Genomic DNA, 14,003 nt, shown 5'->3' with positions numbered 1-14,003 from the left:
TTTTCCTGAACATAAATGTATTCAAAAGCTTCACTGTTTAAAGAATAAAAAATAAGCGAAGTTTTGCATACATATTTTAATAATTTAAATATTCAATAATTGAGATATTATTTTTGACTCATGTTGAATCACGTATCGACTGAGCGATCGCAACGCTATCACTTTCATGCGGTTAAATCCGAAACAAACTCCAGATACTTGTTGACTGTGCACATCGATCACGTGATCGGTAGTAACAATGGGAAAATGTTAGTGCGAAATTTAATGGAGTTCCCGCGTTTATTTTATTTGATAATAGTGAATGAAATAGAATTTTACAAATATTCATGATAGGATTTTTATAACAAAACAACAGAAAACAATGGAACAAGTGTTGGAAAAACTGTCAGAAGTGGTCCGAGATATGCAAACATGTTTGCAGTGCAAAATATGGTAAGTTTGCAATTAATATACAAATATTTATATGTGCGTAGTAAAATGTGAATTTGCAATATGTATTGCATACTGTATCATGTATGTTAGTACGCAACATATTTTGTATATATTTTGTATATAATTCATATTTTGATAGGAGTTATGTTTACTTGATTTTATAATTGCACTTTAGATTGTCTTGAATGAATTTAATATGAAATACATATATGTAGTCCGTTGATTCTTCATACAACATTTCTATTACTTTCATTTATTAAATGAATGTTATTATGTTAAAGTTATATAAATATTATATTTTTGTATAGTAATATGGAATGAATTTCATATTTGTATACTTTATACATTCTATTATGTTTATATTAATACAGTACATTCTTCTGTCATTTTCCATCATGAAAAGTTAATTAATTATTAAAATTAATATTAACTTAAATGAACTTATACATATAATATTATAAGCTTAAATCATTTAACTTTTTAACAGATATTTGCTTATTAGTGGTTACTAGTTTCATTTTTATAATATTCTGTAATTAACAAGATATTAATAAGCATATATTTATAGCTTAGTAATTGCATTTATTGTTATACGTTTTTTACATTTAATGCAAACAAGTCTTTGTATGAAATAAAGACATTAAAGTTTTATTATATGATTTCTATAATAAAGTTTGTGGCGACCACCATGGGGAGTCTGCGTATCTAGGCCTGGCAACTCTTGGCCCTCGAGGCAAAGAGTAAGAGATGTTTTCCAAACCTCTGTGGGTTTTTTCGTTCTTAAGGGCAAGAGAAGTGTTTTGGCAATATGGACCTGTGCCCCCATTTTTTGGCAATTTTCCCAAGACAAAGGGGCTATTTAAGTGAACCCTGAAAAAGACATGGGGAGTTTTTTGTCGTAAACCTTCTAGCTACATAGTTCTCTTACAATCCGCACATGTTGTCAATTCCAAAGTTTTATTATACTTTCATTCTGAGTTTATCCATTGTTTGCAACAGTTTTACACTGTATTATTTTTTCTATTATATTTTGAAATTTTCCATCAGCCAAGTCAACTTTGCTTTAAATCCATATTGCATACATATGTTGCTACTCAAAAAAAAGTATTTCGTCATAAAAAATAATTTATTAAACACCATAAGACCAATCTTCAGTGATAAGACAAAAAGTGTTGTTCATCTTCTTAAATAAGGTTTATCAGTGTGACACAAAACTAAAAAAATTGGAATTCACTAATCCAGTGTAAGTCAAATTAGGTAAAAAGTTCTCCTAGGTTGTACTAAATCATTGGGTGGTTGGCCTTGAAAATTAAATGAACATGACCACTGAAGTTTAGTTAGATTAATAAGAATTGGAGAAGCTGATAATGCAATACAGGCTCAGATAACTGTTAAAAATTGTTTTGGAGTGGATGTCAGTGCTAAACTGTTTGTAGAGTTTTAAAACAGGAGTGTTATATAACAGGTGTTGAAGTGAAAAAACTGCTTCTTACTGCAAGACATTGAAAACTGAGATTACAGTTTGCTGAAAAGTATATTAACTGAACAGTTGATGACTGGAGAAGGGTTGTATGGCCTGACAAGACTAAAACTAACAGGTTTAGATCAGATGGTTGTCAGTGGATATGGAAAATGCCAGCATCTCAACTAACCGACGATCATCTTCACCCAATAAGTTTAGCAGAGGGAATATTATGGTGTAGAGTTGCATCAAAGGCAACAGTTTTGGAAAGATCTTCAAAATTGAAGGAAGAATGAATGCTGAAGACTATATTTACATTTTGGAAACATCACTTTTACTGTGCTTAAAAATTTTTAATGCTTTAATGCAAGAGATCGTTTTTCAGTAGGGCAATGATTCAAAACAAAGCAAAAGGAACAATAAAATGGATCACCGATCATGGTCTGTTAGTGCTAGATTGGCCTCCTCAATCACTTGATATTAATATTAGTGAACACATGTAGTTCTATATAAAACAACAGCTGGCTAAATATTCAGAGACACCCAACTTTGTTTGTGAACTGTGGGGGTGGGTTAAACATATATGAAATGGAATTCCAAAAGAATTTTTGACCAATGAAGTGAATAGTGTTTCCAAATGACTAAAGTTATTACAACAGTCAAAAGTGACTACACTAATTACTAAAAACCCCAACTTTTCATAAAAAACTATATTTAATTTTAAAAACAAAGTTAAATTTTTATTTTCCATATTTTTAAAAGTATAATAGTGTTACTTTAATTTTCAATAAAGTTCGTTTTTTTTCAACAGAGTTTTTCTGATTTTTATTGAATTTTTAATTCATAATGCCAATCATTGCAACAGTTTTGAGAGTCACTCTATGTAACAGATTATACGCTTTTTTGTTTTAGTTTGAGTACTATCTCGGACCCAACGAAAACACTTTGCGGGCATGTATTCTGTCGCACGTGCATCGAAACAGTATTACAAAATAAAAATGCGCCCTGTCCACTCTGCAAGACAATCATACATCATCGTAACATTTCTACGGACGAGCAAATGATAGTATATAACGATCGATTCAACAAGCTAATCGAAGCGATTAAATTGGATTCAGGCATCGACAGTAAGTACTAGTAATTTATCGATATCTTATGAAGAACTTTTGAGCTGTTCTCTGTGAGATCGTTATTACCTTTGTTATTATAAAAAATATATAAAACAGAATATAAATGTAATTAAATTTTTAATATTGCAAATATTTCTTTAAAAAATGACATTCGAAATTTTACAAATTTATTACAAGAAAATATACAGTAAAATGGAAGAAGTTAAGTTTGTTAAAGTGCAATAAATTGTATCATTAAGTAATGTAACAAATTTCAAACGTATACTTGATAGAAGTGTGTAGTGGAGTCGTATAAAATCAGACAGGTATGAAAAAACATGAAATGTTATCGCCAAGTTACCAGTTAGGTGAGATAGCACTGGTTCTTCCATTAGAATATATTTGAAAAATAGATAAAAATAGAAAAAAGGATAGATGTGTAGAGTGTCCCGTAAAGAGTGTAACACTCAGAAATGGGGGGTTGCTGGGGTGACTCTGAACAACTTTTTCCTTGACCAAAATGTTGTTTGAAGCTTCATTTTTGAATTATTAACGAAAAGCACTGGCCAATCAGAGCGCGCGTAGAGCCCGCGCTCAGGAACGGGCGAACAGAGATTCACCCGCGCGCTACCGTGAACAAGCGTACACGTGACTTCTCTATTTTTATAAGGCTTAGAGAAATGGTTTTTTATCGTCATTCCGACGTTTGTAAAAATTTTTGAAAAAACTGCAATTAGTCGGAATCGCGAAGAAAATAGCGAAGGTCAACAATTCTGCAGTCAACAATTCTGAAAAAATTCACAGACATGTACGCCATTAGATAGGACATCCATGATTTTTTTCATAAATTTTCATTGAGCAGAACAAGAGAAATGGAGCTTAAATTGTAAATTGCGTTTCGCCCTGTAACTACCCTAGCACTAGGGGTAGCAGCTTGATACTTGGCAGAAAGGTTTTTTTTTGAGTGGTCTATCGAATGATATGATATTTATGATATTTACTGTCAAGTTTTGTACCTTAAGCATCGAATGAAAATTTGCACTTAGCTATTTTAGACTTTAATTCAAATTTAATTGACGTTAACCACAAACTCACGCATACATTTTCCGAGTCGCAAATAAACACATTGTATTTTTTACAGTACTGACTCACTTACCTAAACCACGGGAGAGTTCTTTATTAAGTAACACGGAACAATACAAATTAAATTTCGAAGAACAGATAAAACCGAGCTGTTCTTACGTCAACACCAGTTTACCAACAAGACAACCTGCGAGTAAAGCAAATCGGAACACGCAGAAAAGTAGGAAAAAGGTATCAAAGGATCAGAAGGGCAAACAGAAGAACGAGGCGAGCGAGGAAGGCAGTATAACGAAGTATCTGTCGAAATGTGGCTTCTCTGGAGTGGAACCACTGCCTCTTGACGAATTGAACGATTTCCAGGAAACAACGGTATCGAAGGTGCACAGTTGGCTGGAAACTTTGCCAAAAACCGCAACACTTGACAGTCCTAATAGAATCGTACCCTTACAATCCGCGGAGGGCGATCTTGACGACACCTTGACGGTATCAGTTTCTCAAAATGTTAACACCAGGATGGAAAACTTTGACATAGATGCTGCAGTTGTGGCTGAGTCAGTGGACCAAGGCAATATTCAAAATGGTAGACGTTCTTCGAGGAGTTCCATGCAACATGAAAATAATGAAAAAGATTCGAACGATAAGGAGTATAGAAACTCGTTTGGAGCGAGAAACGAGAAGAAATACTTATTAACGGTGGATTTGAATATGGATAATCAGAAACCAAGCACGTCTGGGGTGACGAGGGCGAGCAAAGACAAAGAGAGGAGTGAAGAGAGGCGTAGCGAAGACAGAGAGAGGAGTGAAGAGAGGCCTAGCGACGTTCATAGAACGTCCAGCTGCAACATGTTGCCTACTATGAAGCAGAACTGGTCTTCAGTAGTTAAATTCGGCAAGGAAATGCGCACGAAGAGGAAGAAATTGAGGACACTGAACGTGAGCATCGAGAACAAGAGCAAACCTCGATCGCTCGATGAGTCAGCGTCGAACAAGGATGAAACTGTCGGGTTAAAATTGACGAAAGATACGTTTCCTCAGTCGACTCCAGCCAAAGCAACGGGATTCCAAGATCTGGCGAATCTGGCTAACGAATCGAGTAGTAATTGCGACATTTCGTCCTTGACGCCAATGAAGAGAATCGAGACGATAGACGAGTCGTGCTCAGCGTCCAAATTGCAAGCTTCGCCGTTGAATTGTATTAGACTGTCCTTGAAAAGGCGAAGCACCGATCCCATAGCAAACGATTCATCCTGTTCGAGCGCTGACTCGCGGTTGCAGGCAGTCAGACGCGACTTGAATCACCAGATCGATCAGAGCGATAAGGAAAATGCTAATGCAAGGAAGAGGAGCGCAGTGGAAATAATTGAAACGGAGGAGAATGGTTCTTCGAGAAGTACCCAGCAGGATGAAAGAGGGGTGAAAGGCGTAGCCGCCATTTCGAGCGAGTTTACGAGCAGGAGGCAAGAAAACAGGGAACAGAGTGGATGTCGTGTCGTAATCAGAAAGCTAGGAAAGCTTTGCAAGCACGGTAAGAAACGCGTGAAATTCTTATATCTAGGCCCAACCAGGCAAAAACTTGATAATCCTGCGGACGCATTGGAGCAGGTGTGCACATCAAAGAATGGTTTTGGAAATGAGATGTACATCACTGTGAATAATACGCCAACGTTGCAAGAAGAAGAAAATAATCCACTGGTGGAAAAAACGAGTAAACAGTCTGTGGTGAAAGAAACAAGTGTATCAAAAATTTATTCCGTTAAAACAGTATCTAATAATAAATTGGATGACCACGACCAAAACACCAAGCACAAAAATCTTATTGAAGCTGACAATAATGATGCTGGTACATTTCAATATGCAGATACGCTCATTGTATCTTTAGATGAAGTACAACCGACTCAATTGCCTATTGAACGTTCAATAAAATCTCCCAAGAAGACAGCGGCCAATATAAAGATGTTATCGCCAACGAAGGACTCTCAGCTTCAATTTCTGTCAGTAGAGTCCCCCAGCGTGGACACTCTTCAAACTCAGATACTGAACCATCGATCTAAGACAGCAAAAGACGGCAGCCCAAGGAGGAGCAGTTTCTCTGAAATCAAAGGAGTCCATTCCAGAGCTCTTATACGCGCGTCACAACAAGCTTCCACCAGTTCGACTTCGCCTGGTACGCCTCATCGAAAGAGGAAAAGATGTGACAACCGTGAGAAGTTGTCAGACAGGATGAAGAGAAAGTCTGAAGAAAAGAAAGAGGAAAGCGAGGACTCCAATCACAGCTTATCGTCACAGACCACGCGTCTCAGAAACTTGAACAAAGAGGTTCTCGTCGTCAAGAAGACCAACGAAATGATCCAGTCGTCCAATCCCAGCACCAAAGACATCGAGGCAATGTCTCTGAGCTCTGACACGGATGTCATAGCCAGTGGATGGAAAAAACTGCACAGAAGGCCGTTGTTTGATAGCTCAGACGATTCTCCTGACATTGTTTGCGTAAACAATGTTAACGATCAGAAGTTTGTGTCTCCTAGCTCGAAGCGGAAACGAGCTATATCCTCTGATTCTGACGGGGAAGTGAATCTGACCGAGATCTTGAGCGACTGGTACGCTGATACAAGGCGGAGTGAGAAATGTAAGAAGAAGGGCAAGGTGGAAGAGGCTTGTGAGATATCTAACTCGAACAACGTGGCTAAAGATAACGTCTCATCGAAACCTTCTTCGTCTGATTGCAACAAACTAATTAACAAACTGCCTACCAGTTCTCAAAACATACCTCGGTCCAAGCTGCTTTATATATCTAGTTCTGTGAAATCTATTTTCGCTGGGAATACCTGGAGGCAGACTGTAGAGGAAAATGCGTTGTTTGATGAGGACTCGCCTGATTTTGGAGAGACTATAGACAAGATCAAGGATGTAAGGAATAAGGTGATAGGTGAATCTGGTAGAAGAGAGGGGGCTGTTATAGATGAGTGCTTGTTGCACAGTAACTTCGACGACATCATGGCTAACGTAGACACAGATGCGTTTGTCGTTGAGTATTTTGGTGATAAAATGAATAAACGGGAATATGTCGAGTGCTTGAAGCAAGATTCTAGTGATAGCAATTCGAAACAGGAAAAAGCGACTGTTGTCAGTGTTCACAGGTTGAATAAGAACGTTTCACACACTCATGGTTCGAATAGTTCTGATAAGGAGAACAAACATAAAAATCCTATGGTGTTAAATGACAGCATTGATGAAAATGAAAGGACTTTGGTTCCTTGTGTCAATGTGGCGAACAAGAGTATGAGGAAAGATAAATTGCAGCAGACAACTGGAATGTCTGTGGTAACTGGTTCGTCTAACGATGAGTTACTAACAAAAAAAAGTGTAGTTCATATGAAAGATTCGTATGATCAGGATTCTTTGATGAATATCACGCAGCATTATTTGATGATGAAACAGTTTGAGGAGGATTTACTTGGAAAGTCTAAGAATTCAAATACTTCAATAAAGAAGCATCCAGAGAAAATGGAACTACAGACCCCGCTGATGATGAAGCAGTATACGGAAAAGGTATTTATGATGATTCATGTATGTGGGCATAGTTTTAGCTGAGAATTAAGACATAATTTTCAATAAAATTTCGAGTCTAATTTATCATTTGTTTTTGTAAAGAACTTTTATAAAGACATTTACAAGGTAATATTTTTCGGATTTATTAGGGTTGATTAAGGTAATGACTTTTGAAACTCTTGGTTAATTGATGAAATCTGCATATTCTAAGTGTCTTAATGTGAAACTAATATAAAGTTCTAAGTTCACAGTGTTACGGACTCACAACTCACGCTACGTTCACTCACTGACTCGATGACTCCCTGGCTGTTCTCTTCCTGATTGTTCTCTTTACTGATACTCGCGCGCCTCTTTCACCCTCATTTATCCTTACACCCTCGCATTCTTTCTTTCTCTAGCTCTCTATTTCTTTCACTCTAGGCAGACATTCTTCGAAAACATTCAGTTACGTCCACCAAACATTTTGGGTGGCCACGCATCCTCCGTTCACACGATTCACACTCGTTTCAACACTCTTCTTTAGCATCTCTATCTCTCTAGCTCAAGCACTCTTCATTCACACAACTATCGCTTCGTTATAAACATTCCATCCTATTCATTCGTTACAAACATTCTATCCTATTCATTCCTTACAAACATTCTATCCTATTCATTCGTTATAAACACATCCTATCACTCCCACAATATTAATACTTCTTGCTTTATGCAAAAGAAAGTATGTCAAATATTAGGAAATATAATATGCAGCAGCTTGATTTGAAAGTGTAGTAACTTAAAGAATTAAGTAGAAATATGTCGCATATGGTCTGACGTTTTTTTTTAAACTAATACTTGCTTTTAAAATTCTCCGCTCGTATTTTCACTGACCTTTTCAAAAATTTGTTAAACTACACCTTTAAAGGGATAAAAGGAAATTAAAACGTTGCCACAGCAGCCTGCATGTTATGAATTTTCCATAAATAAAAGTCTGAAAGATAGCCTGCAGACGAGAGAAAAGTCTACGACGAAAATAGAAAAGGCCGCTCCAGATTTATGAGTTCTCGGCAGAGAGACCTAAAAGCTTACTATAGAAGCTATAGAGTATACATGTGTATATAAGCTGCAGGCTTGTGAGCCCTTTCTTTCGTGTTGCAACAACGTCTATGTCTACTGATTTTTCTCTCTGACATTCGAATACCTCTTAACTCTTTTCCATCCTTACATGTCCAACTATCACAACTGAACTTAACCATTAAAATATACTCATTTATAAGTTGCCATAAAACAGTCTGAATTTCATAAAAAATTCGTCAATTAACAGTTTTTGAATCTTAAGCGATATATTTGATTTGGAATAGTTCTGGATTTTCAAGCATCTTATTTAGAATAATTTTGCAATTTTATATCATACATGGTATTTAAATGGTGGCTTATTTTACGACGTCACTATCCATTCCGCTACTTATGAAATAAACAAGACCTTGTATTGTCAAAGACTAACTCTGTGATTTGAAATATTTAGGACATCGAACACTCAGGTGAAGAAGACGACATTGTCGAGAACACTCCTGACACAAAGACGAAAAAGTAAGTAACGCGATTCTCTCTTATTCATTCAATTAATGTAATTACATACATGTAACCACTCAAATATATTTTTTTTTATCTCTTGAGAAATTTTGTGTCACATATTCAATTAATAATTAGCTATTAACAAAACAGAATATTCGGATTTTAGCGAATATTTCTTCGATACTTTAAACAGAATTCGAATTTTCAATCGTAATATTTCCTTTGCAAGTTAGTAATGCAATTTCTTTAATCCTTTATTAGTTAACTCACATACAAAGAAACTGATTACCTTTTGAAAACTGCTGTTTCATCTAGGGGGAAAAAAAGAAAAAGAGTCTGTCCATTTTCTTCTTGTAAAACTTAACAATCCCGTTTGAATCTATGTACCTTTGTTTCCCTCGTTAAATTTCATAAGAAATCACATCAGTACCTGAAATTTTATACCATGTCACTGGAATACCATTTTTTCTCGTCCATTAGCAACATCCAAGCGTTCAGTTCGCCAAAAGAGAGTTCGATCGCGTCACCGATCACGAAAATCAGTGAGATGCAGTGCCCTATCAAAACACCAACTTTTTTCCTACTTGGGCGGCATGAATACTCCAGCGTGCAAGAAAAGCATACATCCTCTCTATCAGAGCACCCCTAAAGTACAACAGTCTACCTCTAAGGACAATTACAGCACCGCGAAGCTAGTTTCAAACTTGAACGAATCCACGTTCAGCAGACAGTCGGAGAGCACAGTGCCGAGTAACGTTCAAAGCGTTTCGAATGTCAACAAACAGAGGCTCTGTTTCGTGTGCAGCGGTTTGGTACCATCACAAATCGAACACGTGAAAAGACTGGCGCAAACGGTGAACGCTAGGTACATGACGCAGTTCAATCAAGATGTTACACACGTGATTGTGAAAACGGACCAAGAGAACAACGGAGCGAACAAAACGTTGAAGTACCTGCAGGGTATCGCCTATGGGAAGTGGATAGTGAGCTATCAGTGGGTGATGGACACGCTAAAGGAGCGGAGATTGATAAGCGAGGAACCGTATGAAGCGGTGGACAGCAGAACGCTCGAGGCTGGTCCTCGGAAGTCACGACTCAAGGAGAAGGACTTGTTCCAGGGGTTCGCGTTTCTGTGCATTGGACCGTACGATGATGTTTCTGTTGAACAGTATCAGGTATTTTTTTTTTTTTTTTTTTTTTTTTTTTTTTTATGTAAGATTGGATAAAATTTTGTAGTTGATGAATAGTGAAGTGGGTGGTTTAATTTTGGACAACTTTATTTTTGTATAAATTACTAAATTGAACTCAGTCATTTCATTAGCTGACAAATTTTACAAAAAATAAGCAATTAATATTCTCATTCTAGATATCGATATCAATTACTAAACCACTTGAGTAAACCATTTCACTATTCTCTTAGTTAAAAATTAAAGAAAGAAATGTTGTAAATATACTATTGTCATCAGCCAAAAGATTTTCACATACACTCCCGTTCATAAGTGTTTATAATTTCCTGAATGTGAAGCAAACCTAAAAAGTTATTGAGTCAAAGGAGTCAAAGGAGTCAAAATTATTAGGATCCAGAAAAGAATTATTCAACCTAGAATCTCCTAATATAACGAGTAGGTTTGTAAGTATTAGGACACCCATTGTGTTTGTGTAGAAAGTATTATATGTAGGTGTATACTGGTTATATTTCAAGATTCTAGAATAAATAAGTTTTTTTAATGATCTTAATAATTTTGTTTTTTTGACTTTTATTGACTTTTGATTTTATATTATACTTGTAAAATTCAGCAAATTTCAGTAGACGTTTGTAAAATTCAACAAATTTCAGTAGATTTTAGTAAAATTTAGTATATTTCAGTAGATTTTAGTAAATTTCAGTACATTTTAGTATGCTGCACACTCAAAAAGTGTCTTAATAGTTATAGACAGAAGTGTACATTTTTCCTAATTTCCATATACGGTATTAAATCTGGCAAAGTGTATGTAAGTTAAATCATTTAATACAATACTTTCTGTACAAACATAATGAGTGTTCTAATACTTATGAACAGCAGCGTATGTGAGGATCTTTTGGTTGATGAGACTAAAGTGTTTTAAGAATATTTTTTTCTTTAGTTCTTAACTAAGGGCACAGTGAAATGTTGTCTCGAGCTGTTTAGTAATTAATGTAGATAAAATGTAAATATTAATTGCTGATTTTTTGTGAGTTCTTATTTGTGAAGCAGCTGTTTTTTTTAGTAATTTATGTTAAAATGAAATTTATTAACTTTCACTTCATGGTGAAACTGATAATTCTAGGTATTTTTTATCACACTATAACTTGCATTTCAAGGTTTATTTTTATAAAGAATGATCTTAAATCGTTATCGGGAAGATTGCTAGGATGATCTGCATTTGGAACGATTTTCATGAATCAGAATATGTATATGGATGTAATAATAAAATTACAATTCTTGATAAATTGCCAAGTATACACAGTGTCTTGTCAAACTTGTATTTTGAAACCTACATAAACTGAAACATTCTTTCTCCACCACATTTTCGAAACCACTACTGCAATGAATACTGCAAATGCTCCTCCCATTTTATTCTTGCCTTGTGAAGTGTGAAAATTTAACGAAATGCAAATCTTTCTTATACATAATCTTTCTTATAAAATTGTTATACTATTACCACTTTATTGCGTATGTGTGCGTGTATATGTATATGTGTTATAAAACTTCGTGAATACCTTACACTATCAATCAAAGAAAAAACAAAAAAAAAATACAGTAAAGTTGATCTCCAATCTGACGTAAGGAGAACTATTCCAAGAATATCGTCTTTTTAAATCTGCGTATAAATTTAATAGGTTTTCCTATCTTGCAACCGAACGCTTCAGTAGTTCACAATGAAACTTCACCCCAAGAAATGCATTTATTTACGCTTCCCTGGCATTCAATTTTGTTATGTTATTTCGAGTTGAATCTCTGCCAAGTTCTAAAGATATGTTTTGTTCCAGGACTTGCTGCGCGCTACCGGCGGCATTGTGGTCGACTCGTTAGACGCTTTGGCCGCTGAAAAGAAAAGGTGGAGGGTCATCGTGATCCAAGCTGACATTTACGACTACGAGGTTATTAGTAAGTTTATTGTCTTGTTTGTAGTTACACGTGAACGGCGATTTCGGTAACGTGCAACAGACTGAGGAAGTTTGATAAATTTTTATTTTTCCTTACCAATCGAATAAGAAGTTGGGTCTGTGCTTGTCTAGTCCAGTGGTTCTTAACGTATTATACCAAAAGGGGTTGAAGTTGAAGTGTTTGAACTGCCGTTACAGTCAATCCAATTGCGTAATCATTTCCTCAAACACCTGAGCAATATTTTTAACGAATAAATTATCCTTAAATGAAGACACTAAAAGCAGCATTCGAAGAAATTTTGAATTCAAGAATGATGATTCTTATAAATTAGGAATAATGAAAGTAGTTGTGGGAAAAGTGTATAGAATCGTGTGGAAATTATTTTGTTTAAATACATTATTCTTTGAAGGAACACAAAGTATCTAAAGTTTCATTTAAAATAACGACGTTTCATATGCACCAACCTAATGTTAACGATCGTCCGCAGTGTTCAAATAAATGGATTAATTTTCTTATGCATCAAAAGTTGAGTTAAGGAGGTTTCACGATGCTTTGCAGCATCAAATCACACTCCCGCCGATGAATAATTATGAAAGCGTAAAGAAAAAAGAATTTTGTTCGTAACGTAACACACGAAAACTTGTTAGTCAATATTTTTATTCACGGATTGGTTTAAAATGGAAGTATGTTTTTATAGTATATATTAGTTTTTTTTTTTTTTTCGAGGTTTTTGAGAACACACCATTAGAAGAGAATTTTGTATTTAATAGTTATGTACTTGATAATTGATGATTATCATTTTATTCATATGATGATCATAATTGAATTAAACAAATGTAATTACTTTTCACTTGAACAACATGCCAAGATACTACTTATCACCGACTATGATTACTACTGATCTGATACTATACCTTTCTATCACTGATTTGATTTTACTGTTTAAATATTTTCACAGTTTAAAATCATTCAAGGACTAGAAATTTTCAATTTTACTCATACCTCCAAAATCTGTTAAATATTCATATATTATCCATTATTTTTCCATTATTTCTCCATCCTTACTTATAGAATAAATTTTAATGAATTAAGAATGAAACCAATTATTCGTATTACAAAAGAAATTTCAACGAACAGGGTCTGATTCATAAAATTGTATTAAACGTAAGATAAAATGAATTCTTTATCACGAAGCTTTGTCGATCGAATCGCACAATAATGTCTGAACTTTTTTTTATGTTTGTTTCCTTCTAGTAGAGTGGTATAAAAAGACTGAAGCCGTACCAATCGTCCACGACTGGATAGTCGAGTGTATCAGTAGGTATAGACTGATATCGTTCTATCCGTACCTGCAGGAGCTATCGCGGCAAAACGTTCTAGACCTCGGTTATCCAGAATTTCTCGTCGAAGAAGAACCTGACGGGGACTCTGACACCACGGCGGACGCGTGACTTGACATTCAACGCGAGCACATCGCTTTTCACTTCGAGAACCATCTATCGCTCCGCCATAGAGAGATCAAATTGTTTAAGTTACCCATTATCAGTGCCAATTCGTTCGAACAATTCAACGAAGTGTACTTGCAATTTAATCTAGAAGTTGTGTATATTTTTTATTGCGTATTCGAGGTTATTCATACTTTATTAATAGAATATCTGTAACAAAGGTATATTTGTTTTCGCAGCTGGG

At 35.4% G+C, this 14,003-nt stretch overlaps 1 protein-coding gene across 1 annotated transcript; it reads left to right on the top strand.

Annotated features, from left to right (window-relative positions):
- Positions 1-340: 340 nt before the first annotated feature.
- On the top strand, positions 341-13,765 carry LOC108572124 (breast cancer type 1 susceptibility protein homolog). Its single transcript, XM_017934318.1, has 8 exons — positions 341-432; positions 2,807-3,021; positions 4,145-7,635; positions 9,137-9,201; positions 9,667-9,754; positions 9,786-10,361; positions 12,197-12,314; positions 13,572-13,765. The coding sequence occupies exons 1-8, from the start codon at positions 362-364 to the stop codon at positions 13,763-13,765; spliced, it is 4,818 nt and encodes a 1,605-aa protein (XP_017789807.1). The 5' UTR covers positions 341-361.
- Positions 13,766-14,003: the final 238 nt, after the last annotated feature.

Source organism: Habropoda laboriosa, unplaced genomic scaffold (assembly GCF_001263275.1).
Source record: "Habropoda laboriosa isolate 0110345459 unplaced genomic scaffold, ASM126327v1 scaffold136, whole genome shotgun sequence".
In the NCBI taxonomy this organism is placed as follows: domain Eukaryota; kingdom Metazoa; phylum Arthropoda; class Insecta; order Hymenoptera; family Apidae; genus Habropoda; species Habropoda laboriosa.
Note: the sequence above shows the minus strand (reverse complement) of the source record. Positions and strands in the feature narration are given on the sequence as shown.

Excerpts from the sequence above, each read along its gene's own strand:
- LOC108572124 (XM_017934318.1), top strand. The coding sequence starts at position 362 with ATGGAACAAGTGTTGGAAAAACTGTCAGAAGTGGTCCGAGATATGCAA. Across the intron at positions 433-2,806 it reads TGTTTGCAGTGCAAAATATG|TTTGAGTACTATCTCGGACC; the intron begins GTAAGTTTGCAA and ends TTTTTGTTTTAG. Across the intron at positions 7,636-9,136 it reads TGAAGCAGTATACGGAAAAG|GACATCGAACACTCAGGTGA; the intron begins GTATTTATGATG and ends TGAAATATTTAG.